The sequence below is a fragment of the Eublepharis macularius genome, chromosome 4 (assembly GCF_028583425.1).
Source record: "Eublepharis macularius isolate TG4126 chromosome 4, MPM_Emac_v1.0, whole genome shotgun sequence".
NCBI classification, from domain to species: Eukaryota; Metazoa; Chordata; class Lepidosauria; order Squamata; family Eublepharidae; genus Eublepharis; species Eublepharis macularius.
The window spans coordinates 12,796,327-12,822,637 of NC_072793.1; the positions used below are offsets into that span (position 1 = coordinate 12,796,327).

A 26,311-nucleotide genomic window follows, 5' to 3' on the forward strand; every position below is an offset into this window, starting at 1 on the left:
TGCTTGAGACTCACCGGTCTCAGGGTTCTTTTCCAACCTGGGGGACTCTGCACACACTTGGTCAGTCACTCACAGACACAAGGCTTATATATAAAGATGTTTATTAATTCAGAAGAGTGTATGCAGGTAGCAGGAACCATTCTATTAAGGCACAAGCAATGGCATTAAAACAATAAAAGCTTGGCTATTCTAACTATAGCTAACTGACTAAAAACATAAGCTGGCTAACTTGCATTTCTCTGAAGAAGTGATCATTATGTGATCAAGTGGAGGGCAAGTGGAGGGCAAGTGAACAGGGAGGGATACATGTGAGTCTGTTCACTTGCCAGGCAAGTGTAATTCGTCACTTGTAGCTTGGCTCTTAGTCTGAAAGTGTGTGCTTGGCCCAAGGCCACCCAGCAAGATTCCACGGCAGAGCGGGGATTCAAAACTTAATCTCTCAGATGCTACTTTGAAACTCTAACCTCTATACCATGGCGGTTTCCAGACAGCTGACCTGCACCCGGGACGTCGCGCCACGTTTCGGATCGTGCCGGGGAAAACGCGAAATATCATGTTTTCTCGCGCGAGTTTTGTGCGACGTCGCGCAAAACTCACGCGAGAAAACACGATATTTTGCATTTTCCCCGGCATGATCCGAAACGTGGCGTGACATCCCGGGTGCCGGTCAGCTGTCTGGAAACGGCTCATTTCGCCACAGCTACCTTATCCTGTCAGACCATTGGTCTATCAAGGTCAGTATACATTACACCACCAACTTGTGATTGTGTGCGGCCTTCTGTACGCAGAAATGCTTAACCCCTGATCCACAGCCCCCACTTTCTTTACAATTCACTTGTCTGGCCAGGCCTCCTCTCAATCATCTGCTGGTGATTTTGGGTAACTATGCAGCATCTGATGTGGCTGGTTCATCCAATCTCTCTGACTGGATGAAAAACTCCACTTAGGGAAGAGAATGCCCGTTGCTTTGCTGTATGAATCCCTATTCAAAGTGCAGCCTCTTCCCACATATCTTCCATTTCAGTTCAGAAAAACTATGAATCATTGGAAGTTTTGGAATCCTTGTTCATACGCCAATTGCATGTGCACAAAAATAATGACCCTTTCTTGTTTGTCGTTTAAATCATATGGCTGAAGAATATGGCAAAAATATTTGTGTGAACAAATAATGAATACAATACAATTACAGATATATCCAGTCCACAATTTGTTGCCTTGCCAGGATAGTAAAAATATTTCTGCACAATAGTCTATATTGCTTGTGCTGGCTTTGGATAACACCAGATAACCAGGCGGTCTGTTATTGTATCTGGCAAAGAGTTAAATAGGAGTATGAGGGGAGAGATAAAACCAGGCATGTAGCGGGTGTGAGGGTAGGTTGACGTCAAAGCATGTTCCATGGAGTCACTGACCACACGAAGGTCTTCACTGGCATGCTTGAACACAAAGTTGTATCGGTTGCAATCTGTGTGCAAAAAATATGAAGCAAGTTACCCCTGCAATAACACAGGAGATAAGCAACAATTTGTGGTAACTGATGGCACAGGAGGACAGCTTCTGGATATTTACCTTAGAATTTCTGAAATAAAGGGGAGGCATCTAGAACGATCTTTGATGCTTCACACTGAAGCTCGTACCAGAAAGTTGCTGAGTGCTTATCTTTAAGTCTGCCTTTTTTGTTTTGGACACTCACTGTTAGGCTAAAGGGATATCAAACAGGCCTTTAGCGATCAAGCCTTTTAATACACCGTCTGACTCAGGCCCTGGGTAAGCTGATTTCTTCTCAGGAAGCAGAGACATTAAAAGAGGATGGGGCATCACCATTTGCTCTAACTTTCATCCTGAGACGGAGAAATGAATGTTTTTCTAGCCTTTTGGGGCCATCATAAAACTTGGGCTCTGTGAGTGACATGGCTAGGGTTTGGCCTGGCTATGGAGTCTATGGGAGGCTGGACCTATCTCATGAGGCAGGAGGACTCCACTCTTTTTTAATGCTGTGTGGTTCACACTGTTGCCTATGGCCCCCCTGCCTGCCATCAAGAATGTTAAACTGTGCCAAGTGCTTTGCCACACTGGTATTACATACGCAGCCCAGGAACTCTGTGTGGAACTGTACTGTCATGACTGCTGCTTTGCCATGAACTGTGCTTGCTGTTGTTACCTGCCTCCCTGGACCGCTGCTCCACCTGGGCCCAGTATCACACTGACAGCCAGAGAGGCGCTCCACGAGCCCAGCCAGGCTTCCTGTTGCCAAGTAGGCCCCCTCCCCTGCTTTAAGGCCTGCCATGGACTGTGTTAAAGTTTCCTGCATTACTGTTTTACTGCTACACAAAGATTGCCCTGCACGTGTGTGTTCTGGTACACGTGTCAGTTTTCTGCCTGCTTGTTTAACTACCTTGCTGCTGCAATAGACTGTGTAGTTCCCTGACTCCATGTTTGGTTAACTGCACAAAGGACTCTCTTCCTGGGCAGCCCTGCCCAGACCTGTATCTGGACTTCCCAGTGTGTGTTTGGACTCTGTTACAAGTGTGCCCCGTGCCTGCATTGCCACCTGCCACGGACCGTGCCTGTTCCCTGCTTTGGACTGTGTTTTACGTGCTGTTCCCCCTGCCTCCATGGAAGCCTGCCTCATATGGGCCCAAGCCGCTGCTAGCAGCCGGGTGCCTGCCGGGGAAACCTCCAGTGAGCCTGGCTAGGCGCTCCCTGGTCAGTTCCTGCCTGGAGCCTCCTGCGGGCCGGTCCCCGAGCTTGCCCTTGCTACCGGGCAGCCTGCTATCCAGCCCCAGCTATGCCCCGCCAGCATCCATGTTCTTAGGCAGCCAGAAGACCCAGGGAAGAAGACTGCTTTGGGAAGCCATTTCGGCAAAGCGGGCACACCACGTCCGCAGCGAGAGTACCTCGCCCCGCTCTGCATATCTTAGGAGCCGCCCCGGAGAAGGAACTAAGTGCCGACCATCCCAAGCACTTAGAGAATGCATCTCAAAGAAACCTCCGCATTCCAGAGCTGATGACATCAGGACAAGCCCTGTCCGCTGGAACATCCATTCAGCCCACTCGGATTTCCCCCTCCCTCCTTTGTCCCCTCTTCCTGAGGTGTCACTTATCACAATCTGATTACCAAAGTGGCCCATCCAAGCCATTCTGTAGCCCATTAGAACCTTTGTTTTAAACTGTGAGAACCACCAAGTACCGCACCAGCCCCAGGGTACGTTTTGGGGTATTTAAGCCAGTCTCTCAGACCGCATGGTGCGCGTGCCATCCTATCCAGACCTCCTCGCTGTCCCTCTGTGGTTCCACTGCTGGCACTGGACCACCTCGCTGTTGTGTCTCTACTCCGCTTCAGGATTGTGAGTATTCCCCACCAATGTTGGGAACCTGCTAATGCGAAAGTCTCTATATTTCCTACTCTGTATTTCCTAGTCCTTGTATGCTTTCTTGTGTGTATGGGCAAGTTCAGGCTTACGCCACACTCTTAGTAAATACACGTGTTTGAACCTATTTGTAGTCTGCCTCTTTGTCACTAGAGTGTCTGGAATCGGGACCTCCGTAAACATAGGTTAGATCCGCGCTATTTTTAGTTACAGACTGCTAAAGCTAATTTCCCCATTATAAAAAGAGCAGTTCTGGTAACATTCCCCCTGGTCGGTCCTGTGGGTAGCCCTTGAAGGACGGTCACTAAGTCAGGCCAGCCACCGGGCAGCCTGTCAACTAGCCCACAAGAAATGCCCAGAGAGAAGCCATGCTTCCCAGCAGCAGAAACAGTTTACAACCAAGAAGCCATTTTGTGAACCAGCTCACAGCACGTCCACAGCGCCCAGCTTTGTCCTGCTCTGCATATCTAGGGAGGCTCCCCCGGTAGTGGACATTAAGTGCCGGCAATCCAAACACACTTAATGGCGCCTGGACCATGCAGCCACAACATTCCAGGAGAAGATCCCAGCAGGACAGTTCCCACTTCCTAGAAAAATCCAATCTATCAGCCCGGCATCCCCTTTCCTCCTTTCTTGTTTCAACCCCCACCCCCCCAGGTGTTACTATCAAGCATCCTGATCCTAAAGTGGCCCATTAGTTTTAGAGATAGGAGCAATAAAAACCTTTTGTTTCCACGCCTGAGAGCCACTAGGAACGCCTAAGCTTCAAAGCCCCTTTTTGGGTATTTAAGCAGGCTTCTCCTGCCTCGAGGCGTGCCATTCCTATCCACACCCTTGCCTATCTCTCTGCTAGTCTAATGCAGGCCATTAGACTACTCCATGCTGGCTGCTGACCTCTATCTTCTCACCGTGACAGGTTCGTATTATTACTACCCCAGTTCCATCGTACTCAAGTGGAAACCTGCTTATGCAACTGGCTCTATTCTTTTCCTTGCTCTATTTTCTTAGTACTTGAGTGTTCTTGATTGAATGTGTATTAGTATAGGTACACGCAACATTATTGCATTAAAACAACATTTTATTTGAAGCAATCGCCTCCCTTTTTTGCTGCATTGGAAGTGGACCCTGGTATACAGAGGTAAAGATCCACGCTAAATTTAGTCTCAGACTGCTGGCTAATTTCCCCATAAAATAGCAGTTCTGGTAACAATACAGCATAGGAGGTGAGAGAGCAGTTTGTCTCTACCGCTGACTCTCCAACAAGATCTGCGCCCATCTTAAAGGATGCTAAGGTATCTTTAGTAACTTTCAAATGCTGCAGCTAGTAATTTTTCCTTTTCCTATTTAGCTGCTAGACTTAGTGTGTCATACTTTATTATATATTGTGTGTTCTCTATCTTTTATATTTTAATGTAGTATAATAATGACCTTTCTTTGGTTGAGAACGAAGCTGTGTCAAAAAGTTGTCCTCACCCACTCGCCTACCACTCATCCATTTGCTAGTACTTTGTATATGGTCAGAGGATTAGCAGTTTTCAAACAGCTAATGAAGGCTGGAACCTACACATTTGGTGGTGCCAGGGAACGAAGGGAAATATGACCAGGAAGGATTAAGGGAAGTCCCCCCGCTGGCCAGACTGGAGCTCATATCACAGGCTTAAGAGCTCTTGACCTCGTTGTCTCCTGCCTTTTGCATTTTAGACACCCACCAACACAGTTACAACAAATAACTTTTCCCTTTATACTCACAGTCCTCTAAGTATTGTTGCCCATAGCTCTCTTTGAGGTGAGAGGGCAGGTGTTTCCAAATGTCCCGCAAAGTTTCCTCTGAATTTCTGTGAGCGTTTGTAATAAAGAAACCAGGTTCAATAATGCTGACTCGGACTCCAAAATGATGAAGTTCTTGCCTGAGTAGGAACCAAAAGATCGCTAATAGTAACAATAAGGATACATAGCATTTAAATAGAACTCTTGAAATCTCTAGTTCAGGGATGTTCGTTCCACATGAACAGAAACATCTTCCTCTGAGGCTTTGGCTCAAAAAAGAAAACAGAAGTACACCTCCAGTGAAAGCAAAGACGTAATGGAGTTCAGGGAACGGAGCTTTTCCTTTCAAGAACATAGCGGGAAACTATTCTCCCGCTACTTCCAGTAATTTAAAAAAATAATTTATATTAAGTTCTGACATACCACTAGCCAGTTACACTTCCACAGCATCCCACAAAATATTGAAATTATTGATACAATAAAATAAACAGCATATTCGAGCATTAATGGAAACTTCCAATAATAAAATAAGTCTAAAATAATTCCTTCCCTCCCTCCCCACTCTGCTGTACAATGACTGTTGGGCTCTTGTAGGAATATCCGTTTATATAATGTGTCAGGATTCTAAACAATTTGTCCTACCTTTATTGAGCAACCCACCTTGTTCCTGCCATTGCTAGTTATGGCCTAACCAGTCCAAAGACCAGGCCTATTTATACCACCTCCCAAAACAGATGATCCTCTAGAACAGGGGTGGGGGACCTTTTTTCTGCTGAGGGCCAAGTTTACTTTCTGTCCCGTGCAGGGAGGGCCCCTTCTCCCACGCACATGATGTCACTCCCGGAAATGACATCATCACGCAGCGCGCATTATGACATCACTTCCGGGAGTGACATCACGCACATGGGAGAAAGGGCGCTTGTGTCCCCTTTCTCCTTGCCAGCTCTGCTGCAGCCCGCTTGTGGTGGCAGCAGCGACAGCATCTCTGTCGCCAGTGCCAGCACCCCCCAGTATTGCTACTGCCGCTGCCGGCACTCACTCTCGCCGCGGCAACACAAGCCACTTTCGCTAGCGCTGCAGGTCACTCTCGGCAGTGGCAGTGGGCAGCGCTAGCAACAGCAGGTGGCAGCAGTGAGAGCAGCCTGCTTTCACTGCCGCCACCTGCTCTTGCAGCGCAGGAGCATGCCCCCCACTAAGTGGGTAAGTGGGATCAGGGGGGAAGGGTGGGATCGAGGGATCCACCCACTGCAGTTGCCCGCAGCTCCGCCACTTGTCTCTCTCCGAAGGCCAGTCCAAATGACTTCACAAGCTGTATACAGCCCATGGGCCGGACGTTCCCCACCCATGCTCTAGAAAGTCAATCATGCAAGATCCCCAAATTCCTACTTGGTCCTGAGGTAGCCAGCTGATCCTGTATAGGTGTGGGTCAGCTAGGGTTGCTAGGTCCCTTTACCCTCTCAGCAGGAGCAGGTGACCCGGCACTTATGCATGGACCTGGCACAGCCCGATGATGTCACTTCTGGGAGTAACATCATCACACAGGCCCCGGAAGTGCTCCCAGGCTTCGTACCAGGCCAATTTCCCCTCCTAAAACCACTAATTACTATAGTATTATTGTGCTATAATAGTGTAACAATTTATTACCATTTATATTTTTCCACTGTAAATTGTAATAGAGCTTTGAAACTGATTTCTACTGTATCAAACAGTCTACAACCCAGTATAGAAGAAAATATTTAACTGATACTTAAAATTATTAATTAAAATACATTTTGGGTATATTTAACACATCAGTGAACAACGTATAAATCTCTGCTGCGAGTCTACATGATCCAGGAGTCTGCAGTATATGCCCCTCTCAGAAAGATGTTTCCGGTATCTGTTCCCTGAATAAATAAATCTGTTGTTCGTTTGGTCTACAGGTATCTTCCAGTGAGTTCTCATTCTGTTCTATAGATCACAAACAAATAATAAGCTATTCTTTAGACGTAGCTGAGACTCATGAAAGTAATAGGAATTATTGCACTTTTTCTCTCTTTAAAAACTGAGGTACTTTCTGTCTCTTTTTACAATTATTGGGGCTATTGATTGGTAAGAGCATTCATTAATATTCCACTTTTTTAAAAAAATACATGTTCTATACCATTGTCTATTTATTTGAAATATTTCTATACTTTTCTGTCATACACTCAGTCATTTCCACAGAGAGACAGTCAGAGAGAGAGAGAGAGTGTCAGATTCATGAAAGTCCAGTTACTTTGATTTCATCTCCCACCCCTTGATTACAAGAACGTCAAGGTTTCTTGGCTCAAAGGTTTTATTGAAAGGTTATATTCAGAGTACAGGTGTCCATGAAGATTTCAGAAGCAGGATAGCTTCTGGCTGAACAAAGGCTTTGTTGAGAATGGCGTGTTAGTCAGAAGTAGCAATACATCAAACATCCCTTCCCAGCCTCCCCCCTTGCGGTTCGTCTGCAGAGGCCTGGGAAGGAGCAGGATTCCCAAGACCGTTGTCTAGTCCGGGCAGATAACAACTGTCTGGGAAAGCAGCTGAATCTGCAGGGGAGAAACATTGGAAAATTTTAGAAAGATTAAACACTGAGAAACATCACCACCAAGATGGCGTTACCCTGGCTAGCTAAACTGACATCCTGACATTCTGCCCCCCTTAAGGCCCCCCTCAGCCCTCAGCCCCTGCTTTCTCCGGGTATTTTCTATGAAACCTAGCTACAAGCTGAGGAGCATTAACATTGGAAGCCTCCACCCACTCCCGGAAGCTGTCAGCAAAGTCCTTCCACTTAATAAGATAAAACAGTTTATTGTGTTTTTTCTTTGAGTCCAATATCTCCTCCACTTCGTAGTGGACTTGGCCATCCACCATGGTGGGGTGGGGCACCGCCTTTTCGGGTTGCCACTCGTCCGGGGCGGGGGCTTTCTTTAGAAGACTGAAGTGGAAGGTAGAATTGACTTGTCTAAGGTTCTTAGGCAATTCCAAATCGACAGTGACATCATTAATTACTCTTTTAATGGGGAAAGGTACAATGTATTTAAGTCCCAATTTCCTGCATGGTTGCTCGCTTCTGAAGTTCTTTGTGGAAACAAAAACTCTATCTCCAGGTTGCAGTTTCCATTGGGCCACACAATGGCGATCAGCATACTTCTTGTAGTTTTGTTTGGCTGTGTTTAAGGTTTGCTGTATGACAGTCCATTGCTTGGCTAGGGATGTCCACCATTCCCCTAAGTCTCCAGGTTTCTTGGATTCTGGCCTGGTCTCGAAGGAGACGGCGAGCCCCTCATATCCGTACACAATTTTAAAGGGGGACTCCCCCGTCGAGCTGTGGACCGAATTATTGTACACATATTCGGCATAAGGAAGAAAATTTGTCCAATTGTCTTGTTGATAATTGACGTAGCACCTGAGAAATTGTTCCAACACTTGATTAACCCTTTCAGTTTGTCCATCAGTCTCGTTGTGGTGTGCTGAGCCTATTCCCTGCTCAATCCCAACAACTTGCAGAAGCTCCCGCCAGAATTTGGCAATGAATTGCACCTCCCTGTCCGATATCACCTTGGAGGGGAAAGAGTGAAATCTTACTATGTGCTTCATGAACAGGCTGGCGAGCTTTCTGGCAGTCGGCACGGCTGCACAAGGAACAAAATGCGCTTGCTTGGAGAACAGGTCTACCACCACTAGTATACAAGTGCAGCCCTTAGAGGAGGGTAAATCAGTGATGAAGTCCATGGAGATAACCTCCCGGGGCCTGGAGGGAGTCTCTAGCGGCTGTAATAACCCCGGGGGTCTTCCCCTTCTTGGTTTGGTCATTATGCAGATGGGGCACGAAGACACATACTGGGCAACGTCCCGCCTTAAAGTGGGCCACCAGAACTGCCTTTGCACTAAGTGAAGAGTCTTCAGATACCCAAAATGGCCGGCGGTTTTTGCATTGTGGTACTGTTGCAAAACCTCTTTTCTTAGGCTGACAGGGATGTAAAGTTTAGAGCCTTTCAGCCATTCTCCCGCTGCAGTTTGTGTGAGTTTATCTTTGGGCGCTTCCCCCCCCTCCTTTTCCACTTCGCTTTTCACTTTCTCTCTCCACGTACTTGGCTCCTCTTGCTTTCCTATGGCTTTCCTATGGCTTTGGTTGCTTGGCTGTGAGTGGTAACCACTCCTCCCAACTGGGTGGGAGAGAAGATGGTGTCGATAGTCTCCTCCCTCCGGCTCTCATGTTGGGGCATGCGTGATAGGGCATCTGCAAGGAAGTTAGATTTACCGGGCAAATAGTTTAGGGTGAAGTTAAACTTTGAAAAGAATTCCGCCCACCAGAGTTGCTTGGCATTAAGGCGGTGGGGGGTGCGGAGTGCCTCCAGATTTTTGTGATCTGTTCACCCTTGGAAAGGGTGGCGAGCCCCCTCCAACCAATGTCTCCAGGTGGTAAGAGCAACTTTTACTGCAAAGGCTTGCTTCTCCCACACACTCCAATTTCTCTCAGCGTCTGTGAATTTCCGGGTGCAGGCTGCCCTCCTCCCCTTTCTGCATCGACACTCCTCCAATAGCCGAGTCGCTTGCATCTACTTGCACCACGAACTCTAAATTCTCATCTGGGTGCTGCAACACAGGTTCAGAGGTGAATCGGCTTTTCAAGCCTTCAAAGGCTTGCTGGCACTGAGGGGTCCAGCTTAACCTGGCTTGCGGCTTGGCGGCTTGATCTCCCTTCCCCTTGGTTTTCAGTAAGTCCGTTAAGGGGAGGGCAATTTGTGCAAAACCCTCTATGAAGGGGCGGTAGAAATTAGCAAAGCCCAGGAAGGATTGCAATTGTTTCCTGGTGGAGGGCGCTTTCCAGTCTTTGACAGCCTGAACTTTTGCTGGGTCCATTTTAAGCCCCTGATTTGATACTCGATATCTCAAGTAGTCCAGCTCCTCTTTATGGAATTCACATTTGGACAACTTGATGGGCAGCTTGTGTTGTATTAAAGCTTTTAACACTTTCCTGACAAACTTCACATGCGATTTCTTATCTCTTGAATAAATTAACACATCATCTAGGTAAACGACCACCCCATTATATAAATATTCATGCAGCGCCTCATTGATCACCCCCATGTAAACAGATGGCGCCCCCTTCAGCCCAAAAGGCACGAAGAGATATTCATATTGCCCTAGGGGCGTATTGAATGCTGTTTTCCATTCATCCCCCACCCTTATTCTTACATGGAAATAAGCATCTTTCAAGTCCAGTTTAGAGAATATCTTACCCTGCGCCACTATGCTGAGCAGGTCCCGGATCAAAGGGATGGGGTAGGCATTCGAGATTGACACTGCGTTAACGCCTTCGAAAATCTGTGCACAGTCTGAGTCCCCCATCCCTTTTCTTTACAAACAGTACCGGTGTGGCATGGGGGGAGCTGGCCAGGCGGATGGAGCCTCTCTCCAGATTTTTGTCAATAAACGTTCTTAGTTCCTGGCGCTCCGCGGAACTCCGCAAAGTTTCCCTTTGGGCAGCTTCTCCCCCGGCACCAGCTCAATGGCACAATCCGGGTCACGATGGGGGGGTAGCTCATTTGCTTCCTCCTCACTAAAGGCTTGGGCCAGGTCTCTGTATTCAGGCAGAATTAGGGTTAGCTCTTCTACGGTGAGAAGGGCGACTTCTAGGGCAGTGGGTGCTTCCTTCCCCCACTCAGGTAGCCAGTGGTGCTGTAGGCAGAACTCTTGGCTGAACACAATCATCCCCTCAGACCATTTTATGTATGGGTTATGATCCCATAACCAACGACTACCCAGAATGAGTGGTTATCTGGCCTAACGATGTAAGGGCGCCTCTCCAAATGGTTTCCTAGCCCAGTGGGTATCGGCTCTGTTTCCATGGTGGCTGGGTTCATATTAGAGCTGTCCATTTGTTCAAATATTATGGGTGTCTCCAACTCATGGACTTCCAACCCTAGTCCATTTACTAGGGCCGGGGAGATGATGTCTCGAGAGCAGCCTGAATCTATCAAGGCCTGCACTCTCACGTGGGTTCCCTGTTTGGGACTGACTAAGATCACCGGCATGAACAGTATGGCTCCCCTTTCCCTCACCTTGTTTGCGGTGGGTTTTCCGTTGATCTGCCGCGGGGACCCCTTTACGACAGATCCTCCTCGTTTCCTGGCTGTGTACCCACCAAGACCTGTTCCTGGACTTGATAGGTGACTTCCGTGGTCACCTCCTCAGCTTCCAGGCCAGCCTCCGGCCACCCTTTCCTTGCGGGAGGCCTTCCCCTTCCCGCACAAGGGGTGAGTATCGGCCGAGCCAGCTGAGCGGGTGCTCTGAGTGGGTACTGTGCGGCAACCTGACTTTGCTCTGTCGGAAACTAGTGTCCCCACTCGTTGAAAAACTGCAATGCTTGTACAATGAAAAATCCAAGCTTACGTGGTTCCCCATCAAAGGTAGCTTCCAACTTAATCCACCCCAGAGGAAGTTCCACTCCTCTTGCCCCCGCCTGCACAAGCACTGGCTGAAGGGGCTGTGGGGGAGTTTCAGCCGCTAGGACCCATTGGGGCCGGGGCACTGCCGGCACAACAGCTGCAGGTGGGACGATGGGAGCTGTGGGCACCAGTACGACAGGCGTGGCCGGTGCTGCAGGTGCTGCCAGTGCAATGGGTGCTGCTGGGGCGCCGGGCGCCGGTATGACAGGCGCGGCTGGTGCTGCAGGTGCTGCCGGCACAGCCAGTGCAACGGGCGCCGCTGGGGTGACCGGAGCTGCTAGAATGGCAGGCGCCACTGCCTCATGCGGAAGGGCAACTGGGGTGGCCGGAAGGGCTACTGGGGTGGCAGGCGTGGTAGGTGTGAGCGCCGCCGCCACAGCGGGCACGGCAGGGGCACTTGGAGCTGTCCCTGAGGGCCCTTGCTGCGCAGTGGGCACTGTCATGCTGCCCATTATCGCCGGGATTGATGCAAACGTAGGTCTTTGTACCATTAGTCCCATAAGATAGGTCGCTTGCACCAGGTCTTCCCGTATGGCCTCCACCTACGCCTCCAGGGCCTCGTAACAAGCATCATCCAGGTGGTTTTGGCCCTCTTCTGCCTCCCTTTGCAGACCTTCTTCCCAGTCTAGTTGATGCCGCTTGGCCTGCTTCACCTCCTCGTCTGTGAAACCACCTGCTATTCCCCCTCCAACAGTCGTTATCCGTTGCGCCTCGCTGTATGGCGGGTTCTCCAGCTATATCTCTCCTGGAGCGTCCTCGTAGTAGCTCACAGCTGCCGTAGATACAGTCGGGCCTTGGGCCTCTGCCATTCCCGTGACCCAGCCCTTGGTGACCCCCATCTCCGCGAGTAACTCGTACTGCAGCACTTGAACTTGCTCTTGGAGTACCGTCCAGCGATCCTCCCCCGACGGTTGGATCACTTCCCCAGGTTCCGACAGAACCTACATCTGCATTGTCCCAGCTCCACTCGGGGAGCAGCCCAGTCCTGGAAACTTCTCCTCAAGCGGGGAGCACTCCACCAAACACCCAGCCTCCTCATACCAACGGTACTGGAGAGCCGCGCTGGGCCGGGGACCGCCGCCGGTTACTGTGGAGGCTTGCAGTGTTTCCCAACTTGATCCAGCACCTGCTCCCAAGCTCTCCACCATCGGCACGAGGGTTGAATCATAGACTGTTCCCATGAACATCATTCCACAGCACCGCTCGCGGATTTCCTGGGGCCAAGGGCCCCACTGCCTAGGTGTTGGCACCGACATCAATATTGGCATGCTGCGGCCCACGCCGACTCTGGGCCGTGCGTCTGGCACGCTCTCCAGCTGAATGGCCCCACTGCTGGAAGGCACTACGGTCTCCTCACCCTCCAGTCCAGGAGTGGACGGGTCGGTCGGATTGGCTCCGGTATCCATTCTTTCCCAGGTGAGGGGTTTAGGGAGAGATGGATTCTCAACAAAATGTCAGATTCATGAAAGTCCAGTTACTTTGATTTCATCTCCCACCCCTTGATTACAAGAACTCAAGGTTTCTTGGCTCAAAGCTTTTAATGAAAGATTATATTCAGAGTACAGGTATCCATGAAGATTTCAGAAGCAGGATAGCTTCTGGCTGAACAAAGGCTTTGTTGAGAATGGCGTGTTAGTCAGAAGTAGCAATACATCAAACATCCCTTCCCAGCCTCCCCCTTTGCGGTTCGTCTGCGGAGGCCTGGGAAGAAGCAGGAGTCCCAAGGCTGTTGTCTAGTCCAGGCAGATAACAACCATCTGGGAAAGCAGCTGAATCTACAGGAGAGGAACACTGGAAAACTTTAGAAAGTTTAAACACTGAGAAACATCACCACCAAGATGGCATTACCCTGGCTAGCTAAACTGACATCCTGACAGAGAGAGAGAGAAACGTCAACATTAAAACAAGTAACAAATGCTTTAATGGCTAGTAAGGCTGGGGGTTTTGTCGTCCAAGCCCCTTCTAGATTGAAAGGGGACTGGAATCCTATTGGCACAGCTGGTAGTCAGTGGGAAGGGTAGTTGGGAAGCCCTTATAAGATCTTTCCTGCACATACAACTGCCACAGGCTGCGTGCTGATCCTAGTGTTGCAAGTCCCCCAGTGGGGGCAGGGATCCCTCACTCCCAGCCTCCTCCCCACTCATCTGGCTAGCATGGGAAAGGTGTGGGAACGGGCCTCCTGGGGTGTGCTCCTAGCACAGCGCCACGACATCAGTTCCAGGAGTGAGGTCATCACGCAGGCCCAAGGAGTGCTGTAGACTGTTTGATACAGTAGGAAAAAGTTTAAAAGTTCTGTTACAATTTACAATGGAAAACTATGAAGAATAATAGATTGTCATGATAGCAAATTAATACTATAGTAATTAGTAGTTAAAAGGGTTCTTTCCCCTGCCTGCTGCTTCAGAAACATTCATATCTTTGCAGCACCTGTATTTTCCTATTCCTGCTGGGTGTCATGTATCCTGTGCAGGGCTTTTTTTCAGCAGGAATGGGGTGGAACGGAGTTCCGGAACCTCTTGAAAATGGTCACATGGCTGGTGGCCCCGCCCCCTGGTCTCCAGACAGAGGGGAGTTGAGATTGCCCTCTGTGCTGCTCAGCGGCACGGAGGGCAATCTCAACTCCCCTCTGGCTGGAGATCAGGGGGCGAGGCCACTAGCCATGTGACCATTTTCTCCGAGGGCAACCCACTGAGTTCCGCCACCTCTTTTCCCAGAAAAAAAGGCCTGATCCTGAGGAACCTTGTTCTGCAGAACTGTTCATAATAACCTTCTGATCTTATATTCTGTAAACAAATAACAATTATTCTGTAAACAACCAGTACTGAGGGTATTTAAAGCCCTCCAATGAAACTGGTCTTTACATCTTTCTACCAACATGTCAAGGGCTTATTTAAAATAAACAATAGACCCATATTTCTTTGAAGATCACTGCCTTTGGTGTCTTGATGGTGTGTGCAGTTATTTGTCTGAAAGGGGTATGAATTAAAACTCAGAGTACTTTAAATAAATCCCATTTCAAGTAGGTTTTTAAACAAGGATTCGAAATTCCTGTGGTGGTATGGCAGGGGGGAAATGTAGGAGGCCACATCCCCTTCCAGTCTCACAGATTGTGGCCAATTCCACACAGCTTACCTGAAGCCAGAACGTTGCAGGACGTTGCGGAACATGCTGGCAAAAACACGAAAGATCGCGAGCAAAACTCATGCGAGAAAACATGATCTTTCGCATTTTTGCCGGCCTGTTCCGCAACGTCCCGGCTTCAGGTAAGCCATGCGGAATTGGCCTGTGTTCTTTTGAAAAAGAAGTAACGTAAGTAAAGAAGGTTTGGAAACAAACATATTGCGGACAGGGAACACCTGAAAAGTCTTTGTGTCAGTAGCCAGGCTTAGGTTACCTCAGATTTAACTAGCGTAATGCCCTTTTCACTTAATAAGCAAAAAGAGGGAAGAGTAGAGCTGGGCCGATTCCAGACGGCCCTCTGCCTCCCGAAACGTTGCGCGTCGTCGCGCGTTGTCGCGTGGAAAACGTGAAATATCGCTTTTTCTCGCGCGAGTTTTGCGTGACCTCGCGCAAAACTCGCGCGAGAAAACGCGATATTTTGTGTTTGACGCGCGACGACGCGCAACGTTTCGGGAGGCAGAGGGCCGTCTGGAATCGGCCCTGGTGTTTTACCTCAGAGTATTAGAGAATGCTTCCAAGCCATACTTGGATGGGCTGTATCCTCCTCCAAACAAGGCTACTCTTCCTCCCAAACTTGACACGTTGACCACCCTCCCTCTGGCTCTCTTCAACAGTGGCAGCAGTTGGAGAGTCACATCAATCAGTCCAAGCAGGTTGACATTTATTAGCTTTGCGAAATCATCCTTAGTTAGCCATTCGTTGGGACCAGATGGTTTCGTTGTACCAGCATTGTTTACCAAGCCCCAAAGTCCTGTGTGAAGGGAGAATAAATAACATTTAGGGTTCTCATCTGTATTAACAAGTAATGCTATCTAAGTTTTCTGAAATATGTAGGCTGTGGTGGTTTCCACATGGGGACAAGCTTGTGTGGTTACTTTGCGGTGGCTGCAGCTGCGGATATAGCACAGCTACAGTTTCCTTGGGGTATTCTCCCTCCATTTTTCCTTACTCCAGTCTCTTGAGGTGCCCCCTCCCTTCATCACTGTGTTTTTCAGGGTTTTTTAAAAAATGGCAATTGGCATATAGTTATAGAATGTTATCGCCAGGGCTTTTTTTCTGGGAAAAGAGGTGGTGGAACTCAGTGGGTTGCCCTCGGAGAAAATGGTCACATGGCTGGTGGCCCCGCCCCCTGATCTCCAGACAGAGGGGAGTTTAGATTGCCCTCCGCGTTGCTCGGCGGCACGGAGGGCAATCTCAACTCCCCTCTGTCTGGAGATCAAGGGGCGGGGCCACCAGCCATGTGACCATTTTCTCCAAGGGCAACCCACTGAGTTCCACCACCTCTTTTCCCAGTAAAAAAGCCCTGCTTATTAGCAAACTGTTTATGCAGCAGTTATATACCTAAAGATGGTAAATAGACCACCACCTAAATCAGCATTGGCTTAGTCTGAAAGAACCATCCTACTTTCCTTTTTTCTTGTCCTTCATGTATATATACACAGAAATAGCATCTACCACACATTAGGGAACTGAGATAAGTCTTTGATTGATCTCTCAATATATGGGTGGGTATATATAACTGCTTCTATGTTGCTCCTAAGGTTGTGAAATTTTGAACCAGCTTCTATAATAATAATAACATTCCATTTATATACCATCCTTCAGGATGAGTTAACACCCACTCAGAGCGGTTTACAAAGTATGTCATTAATATCCCCACAACAATCACCCTGTGAGGTGGGTGGGGATGAGAGAGCTCTGAAAGAGCTGTGATTGACCCAAGGGTACTCAGCTGGCTTCAAGTTGAGAAGTGGGGAATCAAACCCGGTTCTCCAGATTAGAGTCCTGCTGCTCTTAACCACTACACCAAACTGATTACACCAAACTGACTTCTGTGGTCAGCTTGACTAAAAGCTGCTGCTAAGTGACATATCTACCATATGAAAGTGTCACTAGCTGGTTTCTTAGCTCAAGCTGCTGTTGAAGTACCAGGGGCAACCTAGGCTATTATTTTCCCTTCATTTGGCAACCCTATCTTCTTTCAGGAAATCTGAAGTAAACCCTTCATGTTGCTGGCCTTACACACAACTAAGGTGAAAAAGAACAGCTCGAGTCACCTTTGTCCCCCACACATTGTTTCACCCACTCCGCAGCTGCTGCAACACTCTCAGTGCTGGTCAATTCCAGGACGGTGGTTTTCAAGCGGTCAGATGTGGTCTTCTTCAGTAGCTCAGCTCCCTCCTTCCTGTGGCAAGCTGCCAAGACTCGCATGCCCTTTCCATCCAGCTGCTTGGCAAGATGGTTCCCAAACCCAGAGTCACAGCCAGTGATGAAGACAAACTTCTCTGTCAAGTTCTCCACGGTCTGTCTCTTCCAGTACCATTGGTAAAGGAAGCTGAAGGCCCCCAGGACAGCCAGGTAGAGCCACATAGCTAAAAACTGTGGGGGATATAAGATGGGAGTGGAAGAATTGCGGTAATTATGGATCCATTAGACCTATGTTTCTGTCAAGGTGACCAAAGTCCTTTCCTTTCCTTTAATGGTACGGCTTCATTAGCCACAGCCTTAAGTCTATCTACACTGATTTAAGGGAAGAAAAAATACCGCTACACTGCCCACACTAATTATTGAAAAAAAAATTAATATTAATTTTATTCTGGATTACTAGCAGGAAAGAGGGCAAAGACTTAGTAATGTTCAGATCATTATCACATAGAAGAAAAGAGAGACTTTGATTACTGCTTATAGATCCATTCTTCCCTAGCAACGGACTTATCCGTCTCTCTCTCACTCTATTACAAATGTACCAAGTTTCTGAAAAAGGAATTCCTGCAAATCAATCTTTTAGTTCAGGCATTTAATTTGGCAGGTAGAAAAACATTACAGTCTCTTGGAACAATTAAAGATCTTAAATATGCAGGAAGGGTTACCCAGGGTTCTAGTCCACAATACAGAAGAGAGCACACCCATCTAACATGCAGATTTGTACTTCGAAAACTGAGTTCTGATAACTGCTTTTTAACTCGTACCAGAGCTACTTGATCATTCTCCATCGATAGTAAAACGTGGAAATGAAGCCCAATTGTTTCAATCTTTGATCTTCCACCCTCTTCCAATTGCTCTGAATGGAATCATCTTGTAATCTACAGAGGAACCTAGAGCTATGATTAAAGAGAATCGGGCAGCCCAATCCTAAGAAGGGCAGGGAAAGTGAACAGGAACCGAACTAAGGCTTGCGACGGCGCATCTAGCCCGTACGCCCGCGTAAGTGGCCCTCCGCCCGCGCTGGGACGCGGCGCTGGCCCGCCGGCGGGCCAGCACCGGTGCAAGCCATAGGCGCCCGGGCGGTGGCGCAGGAGTGGCGTAGAGCCCTACGCCGACGCAGGGGGGGCGGGGAGCAAGGCGGGGTCGGAGTTAGTCCGCTCCCTAAGCTCCTCCAGAAGCGGGAACGCCCACAGCGGCGCAAAAAAGCTACGCCACGGAAAAAGAAGGCGTAGCCCATAGGCGTCCATGGAACGGCGAAAAATCAGCCCCCTCTCTGAGCGCCCCGCCCCTATGGCCCGAAGGAGCATAGGATGAGAACTATCCCGGGGACCAATCAGCGTGCGCGCCCGGTGTGGACGAGCCCCCCTCTCTGCACCCAATCACCTGCGACCGCGCCCTACAAAACATCCGGCCAGCGCCACCCAAACCCCCAGGTAAGTGAGCACTCGGCCGGAGGCTCTGCCCGTCTGCTGAGTGGCATTGCCCCTTTGAAAACCGAAACGGGCTGAGGGCATTCACGTTGGCAGGCGCAGAATGCACTCGGGGGACTTTGCGAAAAACTGGGGGAACTTCACATAAAGGGGAAGAGGTGCAAATGTCTGCCTAACTCTCTTTCTACCGTGATAGAAAGAATGACTCAACAGCTAACTGGACTCATGCATGCTAGTTGCTTCTAACTAAGCACAAACAAACTAACCCTTCCGTGGCAGAAGGGAATGACACTTTGCAAATTAACCGCATGCTCTCCCGTTTCCTTGCAGGTGCCCTGACTCTGGCGCTCCCACCTGGTGATGACTGACGGAGCGCTGACAGGTGAGGAGGAGGTGGGGGGGCATTCCGCAGATTAGTGCAAACCGCCCATTCACCTGAACCCACCCGCTCACTTGCCGCTTTGGGTGAGGCCCAGCAGGGGTGGGGGGCAACCATGGCCGCCCCTGGCTGCCTCAGAGGCAGGCGCCTCGAAAACCACATGTGGCCAGGTGTTTGTTGTGACCAGCTCATTCCCTCCCATAAAGGTAAAGGCTTCCCAAGGCTGAGTGCATCCTCGCCAGACCGTCAGGCATCAGCTGCTGCCCTCGACCATGTGCAACCCCCCCCGGATGGCGGAGTGTGGGGCTTGCCTTGCCAGTGGAACGAGGCAAAGCCCACATGTGTCTTTTTCCCCCACAGGCACGTCCAGGGCATGGCTGCTCCCCCGCGCCCCGCCCTCCCCAAACATCTCTGACGGACGGTTGGCTGCAGCCCAGGAAGCACCGTCGCGCCGCGGCCTGCATCCCAGCCCCGCCCCTCCGAGCGGGAAGGAGGGCTGTGTGGAATGCTCTGGCTCCCTCGCCAGCCTAAACGCAAGCCCGCTCTTTCCAGTGCAATAAAACAAGATGTACAACAACTGTCTTCTGTGTCTGCGAGTCTGACTTCGTCCTCCGCCCCTCCCCCAACACTCCCGTCACATCTCCCCACCTGCACATTGCCACAAATGTATCCGACACACCCCGTCTTGCCTCCCCGCCCCCTCCCTCCCTCCTCCTCCCCCCTCCTCCTCTGTATTTGACTAGTGTCTGTACCACCCATCTGCCGAAGAGAACTTGATTCTCAGAAGCCTATGCCACAATAAAATTGGATAGTTGTAAAGGTGCTACGGGACCCTTTTTGAATTCGCTACCACAGGCTAACATGGCTAACCCCCCTGCATCTATGGCCAGGTAGAGGGTTGGGGCGGGGCATGTGAGCGGGGAGGGGGATCGATCCCCGGTGGGGAGAGTAGCTGGCACCCGATAAGCCAGGGAGAGGGTGGTGCGAGCTGCCGCTGCAAGGGGGCGGGAGATGGCAGGGGAAACGGTCCGCTCGCTGGAACCCTAGCCCCCACCAATGGAGAATCCAGGGTGGTGGCAGGCGGATGCCATATCCCGGGCAGGAGGTCTCGCGCGCCTGGAGAGGGTTGCCCCCATCGCAGCCGCAGCCCCAGCAACACAGTCCCATGAGCGGCCGCCTCCCAGAGTGGGTCCAGCCCCTCGGGCGTCTGCAGCAGCCCCATTGGTCATTCCAACACCTTCCACCCCAGGGCGTCCTGCCTCGCATCCAATCCCGTGGAGCAGTTGCCAGCCTCCCACGCCAACAGGCCATGGTTGTTGGGAGGGGTGGGGTGTGTCCGAGGCTGCGCGTGGCTCCGCCCTGGCTCGGCGCCGTCTCCTGCGTTCAGCAATTGTGGCCGCTTGCGTTGCCCTGCCGGGGGGGGGAACCACTCCGAGGCTGCCAGCCCCGCCAATCCTGCAGGGAAGGCCGCTGGCCCCGCCCACAGGGGCAGTGGAAGAGCGCATCAGCTGCGCAAAGTGGCTAAAATGCGGGAGCCCGTGGCCCCCCGGCTGGCTGCCACAGCGTGCCCCTTCCCCGGCCGGGCCATGCAGGCTGGGTGGCCACCCCAGGCCCCGGGAGGGCCCCCCGATGGCAGGTTGCGTGACTGCCCCAGCTCAGGGCGGCATGCCAGGCAGGGCAGGTGCGTTAGGGCAATATGGAAGACATGCCAGAGCGGCCCCTGGCCAGTCCTTGTGCATCCTAAGCCCCCCCCCTTGGAAGGGATGCGCTGTCACCGCGGGCCTGGTCATGCGCTCATGGTGCCAGGGCAGGATATGGCTGGCAGTTCACCAAAGTATCGCAGGCAGACACGGGTCCATGTGTAGATGAGCTTTATTCCCAGTCCCACGGCGCAACGTACAGCCAGGCCCAAGGGTTCGCGTCCCGCAAGGATGCACCTGAGCAGCACAGCATCCCCGCAAGGGAAGAGGGCCCTGGGGCCATAGGAAGCCAACCACCGCGGCCCCCTCCCCTCCAACCCACAGGTCTGAGACGGGGGGGCCTGTGCTGAACCTATCCATGAACTATGCAGCTGCCAGACAGAAGATAGGGAATTGTTACATCTCAGACCCTCCAAGGTCATGCCGGCGGGCGGTGTAGTTCGGTGGGCAGCACAGAAACACTATACCCACGACTTCCAGTTTGGGATTCATGGAGGTCTAACGCAGCTCCATTTGCGGAGCTGACCGGACTGCTGTTTTAACCGGCCGGCGGGGTGAAAATAGCCCGCGGCCGACTGCTCTCAGGCGGAGAGCAGGCAAAGAACGCTCAAGACCCTAGGGTGAGCTAGATCTCGGACGAGGGGGGGCTCTACACAATGGGCCCCCTCCCGATCCTTGAGGTCCCACCTTGCGACGGGTCGGCTACAATCTCTGCGGCAGTTTTGGGGCCAATTCGGCTGGCATAAGACCTGCATACCCAAGCTTCGATTGGGGGAAGAAGCTGAGAGGAGAACTTAAAATCGAAACAGCGATTACAACCCGAGAAAAGTGAAGAGAAGGTAAAGATCGTTATCTTCTGATACGGGACAGATTGATAAAAACAGAGAGGAAAAAAAGTAGATTTTTAAACTGCAACAGACTAGTGAAAAGGAGGGGAAGACTCGGCAGGAGTTGTATTTGAAAAGAGACTAAGTTTAAAGAAGTTATTAAAGAAATCGGATTATTGTTTTGAATACCTGTGGCTTTGGAGCTGTGAGAAAAAGACACCATCGCGAGATCTGCTGTGGGAAGACGGGAGACAGGAAGTGCGTAATAACAATAGAGCGGCTGGAGAGAAGCGGCCCTTGCTGGAGGGCAGGAAGAAGGGAATCGCCATTTTTGAAAGGGGAAGGGTCGCGGCTTCAGCGGAAAAGGAAGTACGCCATCTTGGATTACAAAATTATAGAGAAACCATAGAGAAAAGACGCCCGACATTTTGGACTCTTTAAAATTTAATTCTTGCAAAAAGACCGGGACATTTAAAATAAAAAGACGTTAAATTTTACGCCACGGAGTTAAGGAAGAGAGCGGACTCGTGGGAGCGAGCTAAAGCAAGCCCCACGATGTCAAAAAAAGAGTGGCAATCGGCAATAGAAAACCTGGACAAAAAACTTTTAGATGTGATTAGAGAACTTAAGGACACGAAACTGGAGCTGATTAAAGAGGTTAAAGAGGTTACACAGACAGTAAAATCGGAGCTGTCAGAAGTGAAAAAAGGTATGGAAACAATACAAAGTGAACTACAAGGAATGCAGCAGAGAGTTAAAACAGTAGAAGACGCGATGGAGAATTTAGCAGACACGCAACAAACAGAGATGAGACTGGTGAAGGGGAGAATGTCAGTTGCAGAAACTAAACATATGGAGAAGCAGCTACGTTTTCGTGGCTTGCCAGAAGTGGAAGGAAAGTCAGCGCAAGAACAGATGACTGAGGTGTTAGCTGAATACCTGGGGAAGGAGGAGGAGGAAGTTGTGGCTATCCTAGATGTGGCATATCGTGTGAATTCGAGAATTGCAACCCAGAGGAAACTACCAAGAGATGTGATTGTGCAGTTTACGACACGAAATATGAAAGAGAATATTGTGACAAAACAGTTTCAAGATCCATTGGAGATTGATGGCAAGACGATCATTATAATGAAGGAACTACCCAGGTCAGTGTTATTAGACCGGAAAAAATATAAAGTGCTAATTCAGATCTTGAAGGACATGAAAATTAGGTACAGATGGGAGTTACCAGAAGGAGTGTCCTTTGAGTTTGGAGGGGCCAAAAAACGTATCAGATCTGAGCAAGAGATGGAGCGATTTATTAAGGACAATGAAAAAGACTTACCAACAAGACTATGAGCATGGAATGTAAAGTATTATCTTGGAATGTAAATGGACTAAATTCACCGAATAAGAGGAAAAATGTTTTTCACTGGCTACTAAAACAAAAATGTGACATTGTTTGTTTGCAAGAGACCCATATTACAAAGCAGGATGTAAAATATCTAAAATCTGGAAAATTGGGCAAAGAATTTGTAGCGGCCTCCAACAAGAAAAAAAGAGGAGTGGTGTTGTACATAAAAGAGGAACTACAGCCAAAATTTGTTATGAGAGATGGGGAAGCCAGATTTGTAGCAGTGGAATGTATTTGGAATTTAAAGAGAGTGTTGGTAGTCGGACTTTATGCACCTAACGGTGCAAAAGAAAGCTTCTTTGAGGATTTGAGGAAGCATCTAGACGACCTTTCATATGACCAGATAATTCTTGCTGGAGACTTCAATGGAGTGACAGACTTGGAACTAGACAAAAAGACTACAACGGCACAAAAGAAAAGAGGATTATTACCAAAGCTCTTTTTTGAGTTGATTCAACAAGAGACTCTTGAAGATGTATGGAGGAGAGAATATCCTAAAAGTAGACAGTTTACTTTTTACTCTGCAAGGCACTCTACATTATCAAGAATTGATATGATCTGGGTCTCAAAAGACTTAGCGTTATGGACTAAGGAGGTAGAAATAATGCCGATGGTAGGCTCAGATCATAATCCAATTATGTGGAAACTAGGAAAAAGGAGAAAAAGGAAAGCATGGAGAATAAATGAGGACTTGCTACAGGAAAGAGAGAATATGGAAATATTGAGAAGAGAGACAAAGTTTTTTATACAATATAACGTGAATAAAGAAGTACCAACCAATAAAGTTTGGGATGCTTATAAGGCGGTTATAAGGGGCATACTAATGGACTTAAATGGTAGAGCAAGAAAGAAGAAAGAGGAGAAAAGACAAGAGATCGAGGAGAAAATAAAAGCCAAAGAAATACAGCTAAAAAAGAGACCAGGGAAAAAGAAATTATACCAGGAAATTAAAATACTTCAGGAACAGCTAACAGCAATGAGTAATAAAGAATTGGAGTGGAATCTTAAAAGACTGAATCAAAAAGTGTTTGAGGGCGCCAATAAACCTGGGAAGTACCTGGCATGGCAATTGAAGAAGAGAAGGGAAAAGAAAACAATAAATAAAATTTGTGAAGACAACAAAACGTATTTGGAGCAGACTACCATTAGTAGAGCCTTTTATAAATTTTACGCTAAGCTGTACAATAAGAAAGAAGTAAATAAAGAATCAATAGCGACATATTTGGAGAAAACCAAACTTCCAGAAATCTCGGAGGCTTGGAGAAATAAATTGAACAGTGAAGTAACTGACGAGGAAATAAGCAAGGCAATACAATCCGCAAATTTAGGAAAGGCGCCAGGGCCAGATGGACTTACGGCTAAATTTTATAAGACAATGGCTAATGAACTGGCACCATTCCTAAAAGAGGTGATGAATGGAATTTTAAGGGATCAAAGGATTCCAGATACTTGGAGTGAAGCGAACATATCATTGATCCCAAAAGAGGGCCAAGACCGGACTAACGTGAAAAATTATAGACCTATATCGCTACTTAACAATGACTATAAAATTTTTGCGAAGATATTGGCGGAGAGACTGAAGGGATGGCTCTCGGAAGTTATAGAGGAGGAACAAGCAGGATTTTTGCCAGATAGACAAATAAGAGATAACTTAAGGACAGTGATCAATGCTATTGAATATTATGACAAGCGTTGTGATAAAGAGGTTGGTCTCTTCTTTGTTGACGCTGAAAAGGCGTTTGACAATTTAAACTGGGACTTTATGTTTGCCACTATGGAAAAGCTACAATTGGGAGAAAGATTCATCAGAGCAATTAAGGAAATTTACAGAGACCAGACTGCAGCAATTGTGGTGAATGATGAAGTGACTAAGAAATTGACGATAAGTAAAGGAACAAGACAAGGTTGCCCGTTGTCTCCACTGTTGTTTATTTTAGTATTGGAGATTCTGATGATACAAATACGACAAGATGAGGAAATCCGTGGAATAAAAATAAAGGACTATTCATATAAGGTCAGAGCATTTGCGGATGACATAATGTTAATTGTAGAGGACCCATTGGAGAACATGCCAAAAGTGATAGATAAGATCAAGGAGTTTGGAGACTTGGCAGGTTTTTATATTAACAAAAAGAAGTCAAAGATATTATGTAAAAACATGACTAAGCAGAAACAACAATTGTTAATGGAAACAACGGATTGTGAAGTAACAAGCAAAGTGAAATATTTGGGAGTCGAGCTGACTGCAAAGAATATAGATTTATTCAAAAACAACTATGAAAAACTATGGACTCAGATAGAGAGAGACTTGATCAAATGGAATAGACTGAATTTGTCATGGTTGGGCAGGATTGCAGCAGTTAAGATGAATGTGTTACCAAGAGTAATGTTTTTGCTACAGACAATACCAATCATCAGAGACTCTAAACAATTTGAAAAATGGCAGAGGAAAATATCAGATTTTGTCTGGGCAGGCAAGAAGCCTCGAGTGAAAGTAAAAGTTTTACAAGATGCAAAGGAAAGAGGCGGAATGCAACTGCCCAATCTGAGACTTTATCATGATGCAATCTGCCTAGTTTGGTTGAAAGAATGGATGACATTAAAGAACAAGAAACTACTAGCCCTAGAGGGATATAAAAAAATATTTGGATGGCACGCATACCTATGGCATGACAAAGTAAAGGTCAACTCGATGTTCCTGCACCATTTTATACGGAGAAGTCTATATATAATCTGGAAGAAGTACAGAATTTATTTACAAGAAGGAACTCCCTTGTGGGTGGTTCCATATGAGGTGATAGACCCAAGAGCTGTTGATAATGAACAACAATGTTTAACGTATAAAGAAATAACTAAAACTGAAGCATCCAAACTTAGAATAAAGACGCAAGAGGAACTATCACCTAATTACGACTGGTTCCAGTATAGACAGATTAGAGATTTATATAACTCGGACTCTGTAAAGGGAGGTATACGAATAGAGAATTCGGAACTAGAGCAGACCCTTCTTAAAGAAGACAAGAAAAGAATATCCAAGGTATACCAAGTACTGTTGAAATGGTATACCGAGGATGAGACAGTTAAAACACAAATGGTGAAGTGGGCTATCAATTTTAATAAAGAAATAACAATGGAGGCATGGGAATACTTGTGGAAAACTACAATGAAGACAACGACATGTACTAATATTAAAGAGAACATTTACAAAATGATCTATCGTTGGTACATGACACCAAAGAAGATTGCGCTAGGGAATCTGAATACTTCTAATAAATGCTGGAAATGTAAGAAGCATGAGGGCTCCCTCTATCATATGTGGTGGTCGTGTGAGGTAGCCAGGCAGTACTGGGGGGAAATAATAAGAGAAATGAGTGAAATTTTACAATTTCAAATTAATAAGAACCCAGAACTCCTGCTACTGAACTTGGGAATGGAGGGAATTCCAGCTCAACACAGGACGTTGATATTTTATATGACAGCAGCAGCTAGACTTTTGTATGCGCAAAAATGGAAAGTACAAGAAGTGCCAACTATTGAAGACTGGATTTACAAATTGCTGTATATGGCTGAAATGGATAAGATGACAAGAAAACTGAGA

At 48.2% G+C, this 26,311-nt stretch overlaps 1 protein-coding gene across 2 annotated transcripts in view; it reads right to left on the bottom strand.

The window, feature by feature from the left end:
* Positions 1-631: 631 nt before the first annotated feature.
* LOC129328255 (retinol dehydrogenase 16-like) overlaps positions 632-26,311 on the bottom strand; it is a 33,963-nt gene continuing 8,283 nt past the window's right edge. For both annotated transcript variants that reach the window (XM_054977196.1, XM_054977197.1), the window contains 4 exons: positions 16,837-17,158; positions 15,272-15,530; positions 5,121-5,278; positions 632-1,465 (listed from right to left, as the gene is read on the bottom strand). In XM_054977196.1, coding sequence (XP_054833171.1) covers positions 1,251-1,465; positions 5,121-5,278; positions 15,272-15,530; positions 16,837-17,149 — 945 coding nt within the window. In that variant the 5' untranslated portion in view covers positions 17,150-17,158 and the 3' untranslated portion in view covers positions 632-1,250. The remainder of the gene's footprint in view (positions 1,466-5,120; positions 5,279-15,271; positions 15,531-16,836; positions 17,159-26,311) is intronic.